A 19979-nucleotide genomic window follows, 5' to 3' on the forward strand; every position below is an offset into this window, starting at 1 on the left:
ATTAAGTGTCTACTATCTGCCAAGGGTTAGAGGTCCTCAAGGAGCTCACAGCCTAATGGGAAAGAAAATATAGAAACAACTATGGACAAATAAGATAAATGCAAGATAAATCAGAGAGAATCAACAGAAAGGAAGACATTAGAGTTAAGGAGGATCAGAAAGACTTCCTGTGAAAGGTAGATTTTTAGCTGGGACTTAAGGTAGGAGAAGCCAGGAGGCAGAAATGAGAACAGAGGACATTGCAGGCATGGGGGTCAGTGAATGCATTTGTGTCCTATTCCAGGAATAGTAAGGAGGTCAGTGTTACTGGATTAAAGTTAAGCGAAGGTGTGAGGTATAAAGACATTGGAAGGATGCTGGGATTGGAATAGGGGGAAGAGACAGAGTAGATTATAAAGGGCTCAAAAAGCCAAATAGAGGATTAAAACTTTGAGTTTGGAGGTGACAGGGTGATAGTTTATTGAACAGGAGGGTGACATAGTCAGATCTGTGTTTTATAGAAAGATAACTTTGATAGTTCAATGGAGGATAAACTAGAATAAGGGACAGACTTGTGAGAGGGAAATCAACAGTCTAGCTATGAGGTAATGAGAACTTGCACTAGGATGGTTGCAGAGGGAAGAAGAGTTTGCAAGAGTGATGTTACAAAAGTAAATCACCATTCAGAATGCCTTCTCGTTTTGCCAAAATTCATTAGAGAAATGTTTAGATTGTACATATGCTTAAGGGATCCAATAGAGAATTTTTTTTACAAAGGACAATTCAGTTTCTTACCTAAAAGTTAACAGTGAGTTCCATGTGGTCAATTCCCATTGCAAGAGGCCCATGTGCCACAGCAGCTTACTGTGTGAGACCAATTTTTTCCTCTGAGAGGGGGAAAACATTTTATTTACCTCTATTTCTTTTCATTGGGGGTAGATTACAATGTATTTTTTGTCCACATGAACTTCTTCGTTGAGACAAACACTAGAGAGGCAAGCATTAGAAGGGGCAATGAGCCTCTCCAAGTCACCAGGGAGCAATCCAAAAAGGAGAATACAGACAAAAGTGACAAAACCATTCCCACTGATTTCCCAGAGAGAATAAATATTTAACTAACTGGAGGGAGGGTCATGATAATTGAGATCCACAGTCCTCTAGATGAAAATATAGGATGTCATCAACAGTTAATAAAAACAATGAGATGTAAAGAGTGAACCCTTGTAGAGTTTGAATGACTAATTTTCAGGCTACAAATGGGTGTCCCTTTCAGATCTGAAGTGATCTATTTGCATATGTGTCAGAAAACAATTCAGGATTGGAAAAATCAATGGGAAAGTCATAGATGAGTTCAAATTGTGGGGGACAGCTCAAAGGCAACACTATGGATACATCTAAGAAAAAATAAAAACAAGGTTATTTCAAGAGTCAAGATTGTAATATCTGGGAAGATCAGGAAAGGCCTTCTGTAGGAATATGTGCTTTGGATGAAGTTGAGGTGAGAAGAATATACATTTTGGGGACAGAAGGGCAGAAGGTGCAAAGGCAAGGAAATCAGAGCCAGAATGTTGTGTGCAGGGGAGGTAGGAAAAAAAATAAAAGTTTATCAAATACCTACTATATGTTCTGTGCTCAGAGCTTTACAAATGTTATCTTATTTAATCCTCTTTGAAATACTTGCTATTATTTATCCCTATTTTAAAGAGGAGGAAACAGAAACAGACAGCAGTGAAGTCATCTGGCCAGGGTCACAGATCTGATGAGTGTCTGAGGTCATATTAGAACTCAGGTCTTTCTGCCTTCATGTCCACTGTGTCAATCTAACCAACTCAAAGAGCACCAAGTAGGCCAATTTGAAAGATGTGTAGAGTTTGTAAAGGGGAGTAATATGTAATAAGTCTGGGAAAGGTAAAAATGGAACCAGCTGAGGCCTTTACCTATCAAAAAAGAAAAGTTTATATTTGATTCTTGGAAGAAGAGGAAACCACTGAAGCTTCCTGAGCCAGGAACTTCATAGACTTGTGCTGTAGGGTTTGTTGATTCCCAGATAATTCTCTTTGCTCTAAATTAAGATATCTTGCATCTGGAGGGTTTCCAACCCAGAAAAACAGTCTAAGGAAGAAAGAGTCAGTTTGCTTCATACACTCCTTTCTCCAGGCTGACTCCTCTCTGGCATGGACTCAATTTAATCTGTGTTCATCCAAGGGGATAGATGACATACTTTGCACACCTTAAAACCCTATGGAAATGTTAGCTATCAGTGTCTATTCTTTTAGCAGTCTTTTATAGTAGTTCTTGTGGCTCCTGGGATCCTCTGGGAGTAAAATACCTTGTCCTTGTGTAGGGATGTCAATATTACTTTCCTTGGATTTAGAGACTGTTGTCCCTAGTGACCTTCTATCTTTCTAGGGGGAAATCCAGAATCCAGTCTGTGAGGGTGGGGTTCAGCCTGTCATGGGAGGAAATAGGAGGTAAGCAAAATGACTAGCAAAGAAGGAAAGGCAGCTCTTCCTGACACGGGATGAGAGGCTGAGAGAGGAAAGGAAGTCTGGCAGGGAGAGAGAAACTGGAAGGGGTACTTTCATTGTCTTTTTCCTGTTCCACCCAGTCTGCTGGTGCCTCTTTGCCCACTGTAATTTTGGTCCCAGGGAAAAAACTTTTCATCCATTCCCTTTCATTTGTATTTTCCTGCTTTCCCTTTGATCTCTCTGATTCGGTGTCTTTTTCTCAATTTCAGATTCTGTCTGGAATGAGCCTCAGTTTCTCTATCTGTAAAAAGAGGGGAGGCTGGATTAAATGGTCTCCAAGTCTCTCTTTTCCAGATTTACTAGCAAACTTTGCACGAGTCTGGGTGTGTATGTCGCTCTCCATCTCTTTTTAATCTCTGTATCTCTGTGATGTCTCTCGGTCTCCCTCCCACTCTGAGTGGTGTGACTGGCCCTTTATCCCCAGCCAGTTAGACTGGAAAGGTGAGCAGGGCGGAGGAGGGAGGAGGCTGGAGGGCGGAGGGAAGGGAAAGGAAGGGAAGGGAAAGGAAGGGAAGGGAAAGGAAGGGAAGGGAAAGGAAGGGAAGGGAGGGGAAGTTGCCTCTGGTCGCCCTCACTCACATTGCCAGTAACCTTTGCCACCGCAAGGACCACAACCCACAGCTTCTGGGCTGGAGCACCAGGCGTGAACCTCCCGGTCCCTCTTGTCCAACCTCTCTCCAAGGTATCCGGAGCCGAACCAGGGGACGCCCCGGAGCGGACAGGTCCTCTCCCCGTCTGGTTCTACCTGAGCTCTCCTCCGACTCTCCAGGTAAAGTAGGAAGAGCGCTCCAGTCATCTCTGCTGCGCAAGGACAGACCCAAGAGCACAGACCATCTAATCTTTGCTGTTTGGGGGATTAATGGAAGGGGGGGGGGAGCCGAGGATATAACCGGGCGGATTTTACAAACTCAAGCCTGGGGAATGGAAGGACTCGGGAGCTCCGGTACGGGGTGAGGGTCCAAGTTTCAAGGATGGGTGGCTCAGGGTAAGAGTCCAGGACAGAGGCGTCCCACAGTCAATCAAGGAGCTCTCCAGAACTTTAAGGACACTTTTGGTGCCTTGGCATCCTGGGGACATGTGCCCTCCCCTCCAACCCTCCCTACCCTCGGTCCGACTCGAGATCCAGTCTCCATTAACTCTGTTCTGACATCTAGTGGACAATCTCCAGCGGGCTGATCGTCCCCATCCAGGTTGTCACCTTAGTGCCATTTTCAGAAACTAGGGAAGGAGCTAGCTTACATATTTCTAGGTTTCCCTGTCGGAAACGAGTTAAAGTAAACTTGGGGATAAGTGGAGTTTGGACTTTCCTGGAATGCAAATGAAACTAATCTAGATGCGATGAATAGTGGGCCTCAGTCAAGGCTAGACCTAGTCCAACTTCTTAGGTACACTTCCAGAGAGAAATAACCAGAAAAAGAATAGACATTCAGAGACACAGGAATGGACAGAGAATACGATTTGCTATTTCGCATGGACTGTTTCACTTTCCTCTCTTCTGAGATGGAGAGGTTGGAAAAAGGAGTTAGTTTGAAGAAATAGGTGGCAGAGTCAATTCAAGTACACCAAAGGCCCCCCTCTCTGGTTTGACACCCACTTTTCACTTTTTTCTCCTTTTTCCAGGTGTAAAGACTCTCATATTACCATCATGACAGGCCTCCCAACCCCACCTCCTGCAAAAGGTAAGTTATATCCCCTTGAGAAAGATTCCTCTCTTAGCTTAGGTTAAGAAGAAATTCCCAGTATTAGACTCTTACTCAGACTTCAGTACCTTACCCTGGGGCAATTCATTGGTTAGCTTTGGGCACAGGCAACTTCAAAACACACTTCTAGAATCACCAAACAATTAAAGGATGCTTTTTGGGACTGATCTTGAATCAGTGAGTTCACACTTAAAAATTTTTTTTTAATTTTATTTAATTAAGGCATGGGGCTTAAGTGACTTCCCCCAGGTTACACAGGCAATTAAGTACCTGAGGCTGGGTTTGAACTCAGGTCCTCCTGAATCCAGGACCAGTGTTCTATCTACTTTGACACCAATCTGCCCCAAGTTGACACTTTTTTTTTGCAAGGCAAACGGGGTTAAGTGGCTTGCCCAAGGCCACACAGCTAAGGTAATAATTATTAAGTGTCTGAAAGCTGCATTTGAACCCAGGTACTCCTAACTCCAGGGCCAGTGCTTTATCCACTATGCCACCTAGCTGCCCCTAAATTCACACTTTCATAAAGCAGATTCTGTCCAACCTCTGACCTCACCTTTTAGTGATACCATTAGCTTTTACAAAAACTCAATGCTTTTGAGGAAAGTTTCTCTACTAATCAATGTAGACTTTGTTTCTGCCCTCAAGCTTGCACTGTAGTAAGGGAGATGACATTTTTTTGCACTTTATTTTATTTTTCTAATTACATGCAAAGGTAGTTTTCAACATTCATCCACACTAATGAATTCCACACTTTTCTACCACCCTCCCTTTCTTCCCCATTGGCAGGGAACAACTTGGTAAAATTTGGTATCAAACTTGTATTGAACAATCAGAGACAACATTTTTTTAAAAGTGTTATTTTTATTGATGCCTTTTGTAATTATAGCACAATTCATTTTCAAATATATCACTTCCTTCTGTCCTTTCCAGAAAACCATCTTTCTTAATAAAGCTTTAAAAAAGGGGGGGTGGGGGTGGGGGCAGGGGGAATCATTTTAGCAAAACTAACCAACTCATAACAGAATTTGCAATATTACACTCCAATAGTCCTCTCCACCTCTGCAATGAAGAGAGAAAGGTACATCTCAACTATTCTCTGGAGTCAAGCTTGGTCATTATAATAGCATTCAGTTTGAACCTTTTTTTCCCTTCCTTCCAGTTACATTATTTCAGTTCAAATGAGATAATATTTGTAAAGTTCTTAGCACCTACTATATATCTGGTGCATACTAGGTATTCTCATTCTCTTTTTTCCTCCCCTCCATTGTATAAATTGTTTTTTGATTCTATTTGCTTCACTCTGCATTAGTCTCTCTATGCTTCTCTGAATTCTTCATATTTTTGATGGTGCAGCATATTCTATTATTTTCATGTACCATAATTTCTTTAGTTGTTAGACTCACGTACCCAATCAATGGATACCTCCTTTGTTTCTAATTCTTTGATACCACAAAAAGTGCTGCTATGAATAGTTTGTAGGTATAGGACATTTCTGTTTTTGACCTTCTTGGGATTCATAAATAGCAGCAGTGGGAACTCTATGTTAAAGGGTATGGACATTTCAGTCACTTTTTTTTAAAGCACAAAACCCCAAATTGCTTTCCGGAGTGGGCAGACCAGTTCACAATTAAAGAGCACTGAGGACAGTATATGATTAGGGTTATGAGGTTAGGACTATAAGTATAATGGTGGTCCAAAGAAGGAAGAAGTTAGGGTCAGTTGAAATATAAGAAAAAGCTTCCTAGAGAGAGGGGAATGGGACCTGGCTTGAGCCTTAAAGACTTTGTCTGCTGTCAGAGGAAAGCAGTCTTGCCTGGGATCTTGGGAGCAGAGATTAGAGCTCAAGGGGATCTTAGAGATCATTAGAGAATCAAAGCCCTCCTCAGTTTTTACCATTTCGAAACTGAGACTGAACAAGATTAAGTGACTTGCCCAGAGTCACACTGGGGGAAACAAGCTAGGTGCCACAATGGATAGAGTACCAACCCTGGACTCAAGAAGATCTGAGTTCAAATCCAACCTCAGATACTTGACACTATCTGTGTGACCCTTGGCAAGCCGAGCCATCTCCAATTGTCCCAATCCATATTTGGTCACTGGACTCAGATGGCTCTGGAGGAGAAAATGAGGCTGGTGACTTAGCACAGCAGCCCCTCACTCAAATCCAAATCATGTGCTTGTAATGACATCATCTCCCTGATGTCATGGTTTTTGAAGGACAAACCAAACATCAACATCATCACATGTCAGGTATTCTGCCTAATAAATGTTATCTCATTGTCAATGATGCTTAGTGCATAAGTATTAAACATAGTCAACATTCCTACTCAGGTCCTACTGCCTGAAATCTGGTGCCCTTTACTTGATCATATTAAGAGCTAGAAATAGGTTATGGGGAGGGAGGAGGGATTGGAAGAGGACAATGGGTAGACTAAACCCACTGGAGCCCAAGGGATTTGCATTGAGAATGAAGAGTGGGGAGGAAAGTTGAATTGGCCTTAGAAGTCAAACAAAACTGACAAGGATTCATTTGATTCAATGGAGAACTACTGAGACTTGAGTCTTTGACTCTGAAAACTCATTTTTTGAGACAAATTCACAATCACAGCCCTTCAGTTCTTATACAAACTGCAGAAGAGAAAACAAGATTTAACCCAGTTTAGGAAGAGAATGTCACAAGCAGGGCAAAGAAGCAATGCAAAGTAGTAGTTCAACTTTTAAGTTCCAATCTAGCCACCAAAGAGATTTCCTATTGGAGGTCCCTTTCAGGCACTATTGAAAGGATAGGATCATCCACTTCCCAGGGATCTCATATGCCACCTAGGCTTTACTGATCCTCCTGACTGGTTGTCCTTCCATTTGCTTATGTCATACTACCCCTTGGTCAGGTGCCTAATAATTCTGGGAGAAAATTTAGGCAGTCCCCCCCCCCCCAGCAGGGAAAGGGATCTAGCAAGCCATCTGCCAGTGAGCAAGTATCTAGCCAAGATGTTTAGCAAATCCAATGGTAAAGGATCAAATGCCATGGTGATAAGAGCTTTAGTGCAACTCAGGAATGGGAGAGACAAAGAAACGGGTATCTGGGTTAACAACAAAAAGTCAAACGATTTAGAGTTAAAGTGGCCCAGAAATTCATTTTGTTCTTGGTTAAGATCTAGCCTGGATTGAGATTCACATGGTTCCCAAATGCTTTCATCAGACTCTCATTGAAATTTTTTCTAGTGTGGCAGAACTTCTACACCCCAGAAAGAAGGAACTTGATCTCTTTCATTTATTGAGGCAAGGAGAAAGGAGGGGGAACTAAGGTGGAAGAACTTGACCATGGGAAAAGTGATAAATTCCTAAATCAAGTTCACTGTTATCCTATGGACATTCAGTTAGCATTCTGTCTAACAGTCCAATGATAAAGATTTATTAGACACCTTTAGTGTGCTGGGCCTTGCCAATATAAAAATAAAAGACAGATCTTGTTGTCAAGGAGGTTCCATTATACTAAAGGTGGGCATGGGATGGAGGAAGGAAGATACAAAATCTAACCAAGTAAACATCAAACACTAATTTTAGGAGGAAGGAGAGACTGAACTGTGGGGATTCAGAAAGGTTTCCCATGGGAAAGGGTATGTGAGTTGAACCTTGAAAGAAATTAAATATCCTAAGGGGAAAGGAGAAATGAATTGTAGTCTGGAGGGTTCAAAAATAGGAGGCAGGAGATTGGGTGCTTCATTTGGGAAACCACAAGATAGTCAGAAACTGCTTTGGAGGGAAGAAATGTCCAGTAAACCTCAAACGTAAGCAGTAGCTTTACAGCCAAGGACTTGAAGTGTCTTGTTCAGAAATTTATATTTTATCCTAAAGGTAAGGGGAACCACCAAAGTTTATTGAGCAAGAAAATGTCAAACTATTTATTGTTTGCCTCCCTAGAGTCCTGGTACATAGTTGACATTTAATTAATACAATACAACAATATGATCTTGTCCAAGAAGCAATTGTGAATAATGAGAATTGATTCCCTCAATTACTCTTACAATTAGGTCCCACTTTTTTATGGATCTCAGTTTTGTTCTAATCCAAATGTTTTTTCCATCTTTCTCCTTAGTGCCTTTTTTTTCAAAGCTATAAGCTTACCTATATGTTTCAAGTGTGGTGGTTCTGCTGTCCCTGGTGATAAAATAAATACAAATAATTCGTATTTTTTTAAGGTTTTTTTTTTTTTTGCAAGGCAAATGGAGCTGAGTGGTTCGCCCAAGGCCACACAGCTAGGTAATTATTAAGTGTCTGAAACCAGATTTGAACCCAGGTGCTCCTGACCCCAGGGCCGGTGCTGTATCCACTGCGCCACCTAGCTATCCCAAAATAATTCTTTTTAAAAAAATCTTAGTAAATCTCTTTTTTTTTTGTTTGATTTTGATCTTGGTTTTGCTATTTTTGATCTTCCATTTTCATCTTTAAAAGCCGTTACTCCTTTGGGTTTTTGACCAAGCGTTCTTTAAATTGGTTCTACCTTCAGTTATTTCATTCTACAACTTGGAGTTGGGGAGTGGTGCAAAATGAGCTCAGGGTCAGTATCAGAATTTGAAGGAATTTTTTTTAACCTCCTTTTGGATTCTCGGGTCCTTGATCATGGAAATAGCTGAAGTTGTTTTATCCTTGTTGCTTAATTTCTTTTTTGGAGAAGTGTGAGAAGTCATGAGGATTGGAGAAAATGCATAGTTTACCATATTGTTCATGTGACCCATCCATTCTTTTTTTTCTCTTTAAAAAGATTTATTTATTTTTTAAAAATTTCCAAATTCTCTCCCTCTCTTCTACCCTTCCCCACCCACTGAGAAGGCAAGAAATCTGATATCTATTATACATGGCAAATCATGCAAAGCACATCATCAAAAAAAGCAAGATAAATAAAATAAGAAATTCTTCAGTTTGCACTCAGAATTTATGAATTCTCTCTGGAGACAGCATTTTTTCATCATGAGTCATTTGGAATTGTCTTGGATCATTGTATTGATCATAATTGTAATATTGCTGTTACTATATACAACGATCTCCTGATTTTGCTCACTTCATTTTGCATCAATTTATATAGGTCCTCTACATTTTTCCTGATATAATTCCCCTAATCATTTCTTATAGCACAATAGCCTCTTCCATCACAATCATATGCCACAATTTGTTCAGCCATTCTCTGATTGATGAGTATTGGTGTCAAATTTTTTGACACAAATAGACATTCAAAAGAACTTCCATGTTTTTGTACAGATATATCTTTTTTCTTCTTTGATCTCACTAGGGTATTGACTTAGTAGTAATATGACTGGGTCAAAGGGTATGCAGTTTTATAGTCCTTTGAGTCTAGTTCTCCAAACTGGTTGGATCAGTTCACTATTAAGGTACACAATTAGTATATTTATTTTACTTCATCCCTTCAAGCATCTATCATTTCTAATAAGTGTTAGGTGGTATCTCAGAATTGTTTTAGTTTGCATTTCTCTAATCAATGATTTAGAGTATTTTTTCATATGACAGTGGATAACTTTGATTTCTTCTGAAAACTTCCTGTTCATATCCTTTAACCATTTATCACTTGGGAAGTGGCTCTTATTTTTATAAATTTGAATTGAGTTCTCTGTATATTTGAGAATTGAGACCTTCCTTTCTCAGAGAAACTTGCTTTAAATTTTTCTAATATTACTTTACTGTCTCTGATGTCCAACTTTCCATATCATTTGGGGTTTTCTTAGCAAAGTTACTGGAGGGCTTTTCTATATCCTTCTTCAGTTTATTTTAAAATAAGGAAACTAAGGCAAGCATATTTAAGTGACTTGCCCAGGATTTTTGAAGGTCAGATTTGAACTTGGGAAGATGAGTTTTCCAGACTCTAGGGTTGCTACTGTGTTCACTGTGCCACTTCAATATCCCCACTGTTTATGATACCTCTTAGCAAAATGTAGTTTCTTGGATTATTTCTTTAATTAGGTCAGTTTTTGTTTTTGCTTTGTCTAAGATCATGATTGCTACCCCTGCCCTTTTTATTTCAGCTGAAACAAATAGATTCAGTTTCAGTCCCTTATTTTAACTCTGTATGTGCCTTTCTGTCTCTTGTAAACAAGATATTGCTAGATTCTAGTTTCTAATACATTCTAGTTTCTATTTTTTGGGGTGAGATCACATCATCCATATTCACAATTATGACAACTAACTCCACATTTCCCTCCATCTCATTTTCTTCTGTTTAGTCTTCTCTATTTTTATCCTCTCCTCAAAAATCTGTTTTGCTTCTGACCGTTGCTTCCCTTAATCTGCCCTTCCTTTTATAATCTCCTTCCCCTCCTCTTTTGCTATTGGGTAAGATAGATTCCTCTACCCAACTGAGTATATATATATATATATATATATGGATTTTTCCCTTTTTGAAACAATTCTGATGAGAGAGGTTCAAGCATTGCCTACTTCCCCCAATTTCCCCTTCACTGCAAAATCTTTTCCTTGTGCACTTCTTTTATGTGAGAAAAAAATTGCTTTCTCCCCCTCCTTCATTTTTTAAAATCATCCCAACAAAATCAGTTGATATTCATGCCCTCTCCTCCTAACTCCCTAGAGTTAGATTTATAGATTCCTTTTCATCAAGAATGCTTAGAATTCCTCTATTTCATTAAATAATCATTTTTAACCATAAAATGAATATAATTCATTTAATCCTTAGGATTTAAAGTCAGTTTTGCCAGATACTACAGAATGATATCCCAAGCCTTCCACTCCTTTAATATGCAAGCTAATAAATCTTGGAGTGATCTTGACTGTGGTTCCTTGATACTTGAATTATTTCTTTCTGGTTGCTTGCAATATTTTTCTCCTTCAACTGAGAGCTCTGGAATTTAACTATAATATTCCTGGGAATTTTCATTTGCAGATATCTTTCAGTAGAATCTTTCAGATTCTTTCATGTTCTTTTTTTGTTATTTTTTCCTAGTCTATTTCTTGTCTTTAAACTTTATATTAAAGTTGGACTCTAATCACCTGGGACTGGGGAGGCACTGTCCTAAGTTTAAAGCTTTTTTTAATTCTGTTGTTTTCAGAGCTCTTTATAAGTTTCTTAAGTTCAGTGCTTTCAGGAATGATGTGATCCCAGGTGTCACTGCTCTTGTTTTGCACTGGGGTCTTTTCCTAGGAAGGACCCCTGCTTTCCTGCAGTCACAAGCACTTGCCAATCTACTAAATTATCTTGGGTTGGAAAATTATCTCATCTTGACCTTTTGTTGGCTTTGCTGATCCAAAATCTGAGATTTCAATTGGATTGTTGGCTCTCCTCACCCCCCCCCTTCATTCCTTTTTTTAAGATCATCATCACATACAGAATTATTTCCAGATCCTCTCTATTTGAACTTCCTCAATAATCCTGGATGATGATAGAATTCAGAAGAGACAAGAGTATCATTTTCCTATATTTGAATGTAAGCTCTTTACCTTTGTTTAGTCCTTTAGCATTGTTCATCTATGTTTACCATTTTATATTTCTCTTTACTCCTGTGTTTGAATTTCAGAGTTCTCCATAGCTCTGACCATTTTTTTCCTCCAACAGGAATAATTGAAATTTCCTTATTTCATTAAAGTTTCATTTACTCTTCTTATAGCATTATAATATTTTGCTGTGTGGAAGCCCATATCTTTTTCCTTCTGGAATATTATATTTCAAGTTTTCCAATCCTTTATAGTAGTGGCTGGCAAATCATATGTGATCCCGACTGTGACTCCTCAGTACTTTAATTCTTTCATTCTGCTTAGAGTAATTTTTTTTCCTTGACATGGAAGATCAAGATTTTGATTATAACAATTCCCAGAATTTCCATTTTGAAATTGCAGGAGTGACTGGTGAATTGGGTTTATTTCCCTTTTCCCTTTGCAACTAAAAGATCTGGACAGTTTTAAGATTTCTTAAATAGAATGCCAAAACACTTTTTTTGGTCATGACATTCAGCTAATCCAAAGATTCTTAATTTCTTTTACTCCTCAATCTGTTTCCCAACTTAATGATTTTTGCCTGAGAGTAAATTTTATTAATGCTTGATGATCTAAAGAAAAGAATGGAAAAAGAGGGAAGGGACATGAGGAGGGGGAGGAGAATAAGCTAACATTTTCTTTTTTTTTCACCTTTTAACTTTAATATTTCTTGTTACCTTTTGATATCATTGGTTTGTGTCGAAATTCTAGAATGTCTTAATCTTTCCCTACTTTGTCAAGGAAGGGAAATTGGGTAGGGGCAATAAGGGCAAAGAGAAAACTAATGAAGTCTTTTTTTATATATTATTAACATTTCTTCCAGCCCTAAATCTGATTCTATGATTTCTTGATAACAGACAAACCTTCATACTATACATTCCTATAGACTTGTGGGTGTGTATGTGAGTGTACCTCCTTGCCTCTTTCTATTTCTAATTATCCCTCTTGTGTACCCAATTTCTTCTGGCCTGGTGGGTACTAATTAGTTTTTTAGGTAGTCCATACTAATGTGCTAGTGAAAGAAGGTTAGAAATCTCTCTTCTCTTAGAGGTGACATATCCTAAAGGTATTTTAACAGAGCCTTTCTAGAAAAAAAAATGCTCCTACCTCTGCTATATATACATCTAAAAGTTTCAGACTGGGAATAAGGGAAGGGCAAAGAGTAAGTCATCAAAGTAAACAAGAAGGACTATTGAACTGAGAGTTAAAGGACCTTAGGCAAATCATTTCACCTGTCTTCTCTTCAGCTATAAAGTAAATCTTCATTTCTTTAGTATATATTGTACTTTATAATTCTAATTGTAAAATGAGGATAATAATAGTACCTACCTTCACAGTTGTGACAATAAAATAATATTTCTAAAGCAGTTAGTATAGTCCCTGGCACCTTGGAGACACTGAATTAATGTTTCTCTCTTTCTTTCTTTCCTTCCTTCCTGGAGTTTTCTTTGTTTCCTTTGAAGTTATATAAATATTATTTCATTTTCAGAGTAGGAAACAGAAGTTGAGAAATAATTTGACTTTCCCAGAATCAGGAAAATTTTGTGAGTCCTGCAATCCAGTGTTCATTCCACTACATCTCCAAAACTGGGCTTTCAACTAAATGATCCTCAAAAATTTTTCCAGTCCTGTGACTGCTAAATTGCTAAACACATCTCTCTCTTCTTTTGATAAAGAATGGGTAATGAACACTACATATATTGTCAGACATGGTAAATATTTAGATTGGTTTTGTTACATTGTCTTTCCCCCCTTCTTTTCAAATATTTGTTGAATAGAATAGCTTTGTTGGAAAGGGGACAGGAAAGAAACAGGTTCAGAAATGAAGGCAATGTAAAAATAAAAATCTTAACAAAAATTAGATTTTAAAAATCAGGATCTGATGTGCAAGATGATTAGGAAGCTGTGTCATTTCCCTAGATGTGAAGAGAAGAAGGAAATATAAATAGTACCTATTACTATATTAATTTTGTTTTCTTTGCCCCCTTCTGAATTTGCCAGCTGATGAGCTGATGTCCACTCCACTCCTACAGGCCACTGAAACCCTGACTCCTACAGCTGTTGCCAACACTGCAGTCATTGCAGGTAAGGAAATCACTGAAATCAAGGGCTCTTTCTTAGGTCAAGAAAAAAAAAAGACTGCTGAATATTCCCAACAGAGAACTAGAGGATGGTCCAGACAATGGGAGCCTATGACCTTTTTCTTAACCATACTATGGTTACTGAACAGTGATTGGAAGGTTTCTGTGTATACAACCTTTCTCTTTCACATTTAAATCAATATTTTGAGGATCTATTAACCTCTCAGAAGTTGGCTACATTGGCCCTCAAAGATGAAACACTGTCAATGACTGAGCTTTATAAATGCTAGTTGTTATTATTAGTATTATCATCCCCAAATGGAAGTTATGGGTTGGCTTGCTAATTTCATCATTTAGAATATATCCTCAGGGTGTTACCAAAAAGGGGGGAAAAAAACTATCTGTTTAAAGATATTTACAGCAATATTATTGCAGAAGGGAAAGAATAAAAAGTAACCAGAATGTCTAGGAATAGGGGAGTGGTTATTTAAATTGTATGCTGAAGGAATAATATGATTTAAATTAGTGTGAGAAATTTAAAGAAATCTGGAAAAAACTAAATCATAAATAACTAATTATAAGTAGGATTAAACTTATGGGCAAGTTACTCTAAAAGGGCCTTATGGGCTATAACATTTTAATACACTGAAACTCATTTAAACTCATTTAAAGATAATAGCTGCAAAACAATTGTTATTATCATTAGATTTATAATGAATCACTTAAACTTGTGGAGGAGGGGATGAAGTAAAATGCCAAGTTGGAGGTAGATGGGTAGACATATCAATCCCCAGGAATTGTTGGGTGATAAAATGTCAGTATGAACAAGTTACCCTGTGTGTGGCTGTTGCATGAGCAAATTAGGAAGCAAGAAAAAGGAAGGATAGGAGGGCTCAACAAAACTACCACAGATTAACTATGGCTTGGGAAAATCCTTCCTGTTGAGATAAACTATTTCCTATTTTCCTCCTTCCTGTTTTATTGGAGCCATCAGCAACTGGTTGGGAACTGCATTTTAACTCATTCAGGGGAGAATATCCTTGTCTCTTCAGCAGAGGCATTAAGCCAACAGGCAGCAGTTTTCATGGAAACAGAACAGTGAATATACAGGAAGTCAAGCAGTAGAACTAATAGCCATTCTTTGTTGGTGACTTAGTGAAATTTGCTTAGATGGATGCTCTCTTGCATGGGGGAGAATGGATGGGAGAAGGAGGAATTGGTTAAAAGGAAAAGAAAGACAGGAGACAAAAGTAAAATTGGGATAAAGGTGGGAAAATGTTAGGATATATGCAGATTAGTTCCTCTATGAAATATTGGATAAATAACCCTTTCAGAATCCTGTTTCCTCTTCTTCTTAAGGTGTTCTCACAGTGGTTTTCATCACCCTGCTCTCAGTCCTGATCATCATCATTATTTACCTGTACAAGAACAAAGGCAGCTATATCACCTATGAGCCTGCGGGAGGAGAAGCCAGTGCAACCCTGCAAATGGAGAATGACTCGGTCCAGGGGAAGAAGGAGGAATATTTCATCTGATGACTCCCAGACTCGAAAAGAACTCCTGGCCTCTAACTTCAAGACTGAGTGCTTAATTTATTAGGTGAAAGATGCCTCTCAAGCCAGAGATAGGTGGTGATAATGGGCAAGTCTACGCTCTCTGCAGGGATACTCCCAACCCAGGTGCCAGTAACAGAGACCCATGGGACAAAGGGAAGTAGACAAAGCAGATTCCAATGCCTTAGCTAGACCTCTCTTATGGATCTTTTTGTCATAAGTCATAACTAGAAAGGGTTGGACTAACCTACTGGGTAGATGGGATTTGCCCAGTAATCTTTTCCACTCTTACTTCTGTAGGGGTGATGGAAGTGATGAAAGTTGCTCAATCCTACTCCTAGCTGCATCATGTAACTCATGAAGAATCCTAATCACTGGTCCCAAAAAGTTATTTTGGCATCCTTAGCTAGTGCAGCCAGCTTGGGGAGGGGGGTGATGGTAGTGATAATGATAATAATTTAATAAATTAGCTGACCTCACCTGCTAGTATCTGACCATACCTTTTCCTCAAGCCCCTTGCTTCCCAGTCCATTCTTATTCCCAATCCAATCTTGTATTTGTGGTATTTTTTCATAGGAATTAAAACTTTTCATTAATCAAGATTTTGATTTTCATTTGCGAGAAGCAGAGAATAATAGTCAGCACTAAATTATCCACATTTGGGATTTATTTGTACCAAACCTGAACAGATCTGGAGCTTATAACTCCTGGAGTTAATAGGAATATAAAGAACATAAGCAAATAATCCAATATGTGAATATTTACTTAGTTGTAAATCATATACTCAGTAATACAGGATCAATCATATATAAAAAGTCACAAAAAAAAGACATTTAAAAGGATGAGATAAAAATGAAATAATATATCATACTAGAGTCAATAGGAAGTCATTGAAGTTTTTATGAGTTGAGGAGAGCCATGGTCAAATACATGGCTTAGGAAAATTGCTTTGTTAACAATTAGTGGAGCATGAATTTGAAATAGTAGAGAGATTGAAGTTTGGAACTTCTACCTAAACTAGCTTCTTGAACAGACTAGCTCCCACAAGCCTATTCTAGCAAAAAAACTAAAAAATAGTAACAGATCAAATAATCATCAAGAAATTCAGTGATAAATAATAGTGATTTCATCACACTAAAACTGGACAAAATGTCAGAAATCCTATGAGCAACAGGAAATGGGGACCACCAGAAGTGCCAGTGCTAGCAGAAGTAACCAAAATGAAAACTTCACAGCATGACCCTAGAGACTGGTTAGAAATATATGTGATCTGCAAGAGGAAACAAGAGAAGGAAAACCATTCCCTGGTGGATCAGAAACCCACACAGTAGACCTTGAAAGCAACCTGGAGCTGTAGCATCCAGTCTAAGCAAGACAATATACAGACCTGGATATTTCAGCCTCAGGAACTCTGAGATCCATAGTACTCTGTCCTAAAATACCAAAATAGAGGAAAAGGTCCTGAAAATCTCTGAACCTAAGAACTTCTAGTTTAAACTCTTAGTTTAGATGGGAGATGGGAATCAACAGAAGAATTCAGATGCCCTAGCCAAGAGACCAAGACGGGCTGATCATGCCCCTCTGTAAAGCTCAGGAGTCAGCTAAGTCAAAACCCCAAATTGGAACTAAGGAACTAAGTGAATCAAAGAAGACCCCAATCTCTATAAAGAACTATTTGGGGGCAGTTAGGTGGTGCAGCGGATAGAGCACTGGACCTGGAGCCAGGAGTACCTGAGTTCAAATCCGGCCTCAGACACTTAATAATTACCTAGCTGTGTGGCCTTGGGCAAGTCACTTAACCCCATTGCCTTGCAAAAACCTTATTAAAAATTAAAAAAAAAATTTAAAAAGGACCAGTTGATACAAAAATATTCAAAACACCAAATTTAGAAGAAGAGAGTAACTAAGCAACTGGTTACGTAAACTCAAAGGAAAAAAACTGATTATTCAAAAGAAAGAGAGGAAGAGAAGGGAAAGAAAGGGATGAGGAATGTTTTAGAAGAAAAAAATTGGAAAAAAGTTAATAACTTAACAGGAAGTGAAAAGTTTACTTTATTTAACAATTAGACTTCCTGAAAATTAAAATAGAAAAAAAATAGAAATCAATGTCTTTGTGAGAGAAGAAATATTTGAATAAAATTAGAAAATTGGATAAAAAAATAGAAGGCATTACCAATCAAAAATGATTGACCTGGAAAATAGGCTAAAGAATAATTTAAGATTCAGTGGGTTCCCTGATTGTATATGTATGTGTGAGACAAAATACTTTATTTCTTTTTTTATTTTTTGGCAAGGCAATTAGGTTAAGTGACTCGCCCAAGGTCATACAGCTATGTAATTATTAAGTGTCTGAGATCAATTTTTTAAACTCAGGTCCTCCTGACTCCAGGGCCAGTACCCTATCCACTGTCCCCTATCCTCTGTCCCCTAAAACACTTTATTTCAAGAAGTCATAAATGAAAACTGTCCTGATCTATTAGAACTAGAGGGTAGAGAGAGAAAATAGAAAGAATATATTAATTCCTGAAAGACCCCAGAAGAAAAATCCCCATGACCTCAAGCTTCCAGGTCAAAGAATCTAGGAGGCTATTTGTAGGCTTTTATAATAATGCAAGGAAAAGATGATGAAGGCCTGAACTAGTGTGGTGGTTGAAGAAATAGAGAGAAGGGAACATATGTGACAAAGGTAAAGGAAATAGTAAGACCGGTCAACATTAGACATGAGGGAAAGTGAGTTGAAATTTTTTTTATTTTTTTTTTAATTTTCAATTCTAAATTCTATCCCTTCCCTACCCATTGAGAAGGCAAGAAAACATACATATGAACTCATGCAAAACATTTCCACATTAACCAATATTGTTTAAATTAAAAAAGCAAGAAAAATAAAAGTGAAAAAATATGCTTCAATCTTCACTCAGAGTTCATCAGTTCTCTTTCTGAAAGCGGATACATTTTTCATCGCAAGTCCTTTGGAACTGCTGTGGATCATTGTATTGATCAGAGGCGCTACATCATTCACAGTTGATTCACAGTATTGCTGTGGTTGTGTAGAGTGTTCTGATTCAGCTCACTTCATTTTGCATCAGTTCATACAGGTCTTCCTAGGTTCTTCTGAAATCATCACCTCCATCATTTCTTTTAAACAATAGATTCCATCACAATCATATACAATTTATTGAACCATTCCCCAATTGATGGGTATCCCCTGAGTTCTCAATTTTCTTTCACCCCCAAAAGCTGCTATAAATATATATATATATATATCCTTTTTCTTTGATCTTTTTTGGGGTACAAACCGAGTATTAGTACTTCTGGGTCAAAGGGTATGCAGTTTTATAGTTTTCTGGGCATAGTTTCTTTATCAGAACATATAGTTCCAACTATTCTTCAGAATGTTTGGACCAATTCCCCTCCAACATTTGTCATTTTCCTTTTCTGTCATGTTAGCCAATCTGAGAGCTGTGTGATGGTACCTCAGTTAAATTGCCTTCATATTCTTTGACCATTTATCAGCTGGGGAATGGCTCTTGTTTTTATAAATGTTACTTTTATAACTTTTGCTTCCTCCTTATCAGAGGAGCTCACTGAAAATTTTTTTTCCCAGTTTCCTTTCTAATTTTGGCTACCTTGGTTTTTGTTTGTGTGAAACCTTTAAATTCAATGTAATCAAAATTATCCATTTCATCTCCCATGATCCTCTTATTTATTCACAGATCTTATAGGTAATAAAAGTCTAAATTATCTATCCATTTTTGAGCTTATTTTGGTATATTGTGTGAGATGTTGACCCATCACTAATTTCTGCCGAAACTGCTTTCCAGTTTTCCTAAGCAGCTTTTGTGGAATAGCAAGTTCTTGCCCAAATAAATGGGATCTTTGGGTTTATCCAAAACTTGTTTATTGTGGTCACTTCTGTATATTGTGTGCCTAATTTATTTCATTGATCAACCACTGTTTCTTATCCATTACCAGCTTATTTTGATGAATATTGCTTTATAGCATAGTTTGAGATCTGATACTGCTAGGCTGTCTTCCTTCACACATTATTGATTCTCTTGACATTCTTGACCTTTTGTTTCTTGATGTATTTTATTATTTTTTTCTAGCTCTATAAAATAATTCTTTGGTAGTTTGATTGGTGTGACACTGCATAAGTAAATTAATTTAGAAGTATTGCTATTTTACTACCTTTTGTTATCTTGGTTTGGTCCATCCATGAGCAATTAATATTTTTCCAATTATTTAGACCTTTGCATGAAAAATTTTTATAATTGTGTTCATATAGTGTTTTAGGAGGTAGACTTCCATATATTTTATACTGTCTGCAGTTATTTTAAATGGAAAGGGAAAATCCCTGCTGGATTTTGCTGCCAATGTATAGAAATGTTTATGATTTAATCTGAGTTTATTTTATATCCTGCAACTTTGCTAAAGTTGTTAATGGTTTCAACCGTAGTTTATTCTCTGGGGTTTTCTAAGCATACCATCTTAACAAATGCAAAAAGAAATTATAGTTATGTTCCTATTCTTATTCCTTGATTTTTCTTGTCTTATTGCTATTTCTAATGATATTAATGATGATGATGATACACATCCTTGCTTCATGTTGATCTGAGGATAACAAAGTTGAGAGCTGGGGTGTCT

General features: G+C 37.9%; 1 protein-coding gene across 2 annotated transcripts; it reads left to right on the forward strand.

Annotated features, from left to right (window-relative positions):
• The first annotated feature begins 2752 nt into the window (after nt 1-2752).
• Nucleotides 2753-19979, forward strand: SMAGP (small cell adhesion glycoprotein). 2 transcript variants are annotated; one of them, XM_074225904.1, is made up of 5 exons: nt 2753-2948; nt 3114-3276; nt 4128-4186; nt 13703-13786; nt 15142-19979. In XM_074225904.1, the coding sequence occupies exons 3-5, from the start codon at nt 4153-4155 to the stop codon at nt 15315-15317; spliced, it is 294 nt and encodes a 97-aa protein (XP_074082005.1). In that variant the 5' UTR covers nt 2753-2948; nt 3114-3276; nt 4128-4152; the 3' UTR covers nt 15318-19979. The 2 variants fall into 2 exon arrangements, with proteins under 2 accessions (XP_074082005.1, XP_074082004.1); XM_074225903.1 differs by lacking the exon at nt 2753-2948 and having other exon boundaries at nt 3024-3276.

Source organism: Macrotis lagotis, chromosome 2 (assembly GCF_037893015.1).
Source record: "Macrotis lagotis isolate mMagLag1 chromosome 2, bilby.v1.9.chrom.fasta, whole genome shotgun sequence".
In the NCBI taxonomy this organism is placed as follows: Eukaryota; Metazoa; Chordata; class Mammalia; order Peramelemorphia; family Peramelidae; genus Macrotis; species Macrotis lagotis.

What these genes read in the sequence shown, in the direction of transcription:
- SMAGP (XM_074225904.1), top strand. Translation starts at nt 4,153, where the DNA reads ATGACAGGCCTCCCAACCCCACCTCCTGCAAAAG. An exon ending in AACCCCACCTCCTGCAAAAG is followed by an intron (nt 4,187 to 13,702) that starts GTAAGTTATATC and finishes TGAATTTGCCAG; the next exon opens with CTGATGAGCTGATGTCCACT. An exon ending in CAACACTGCAGTCATTGCAG is followed by an intron (nt 13,787 to 15,141) that starts GTAAGGAAATCA and finishes CTTCTTCTTAAG; the next exon opens with GTGTTCTCACAGTGGTTTTC.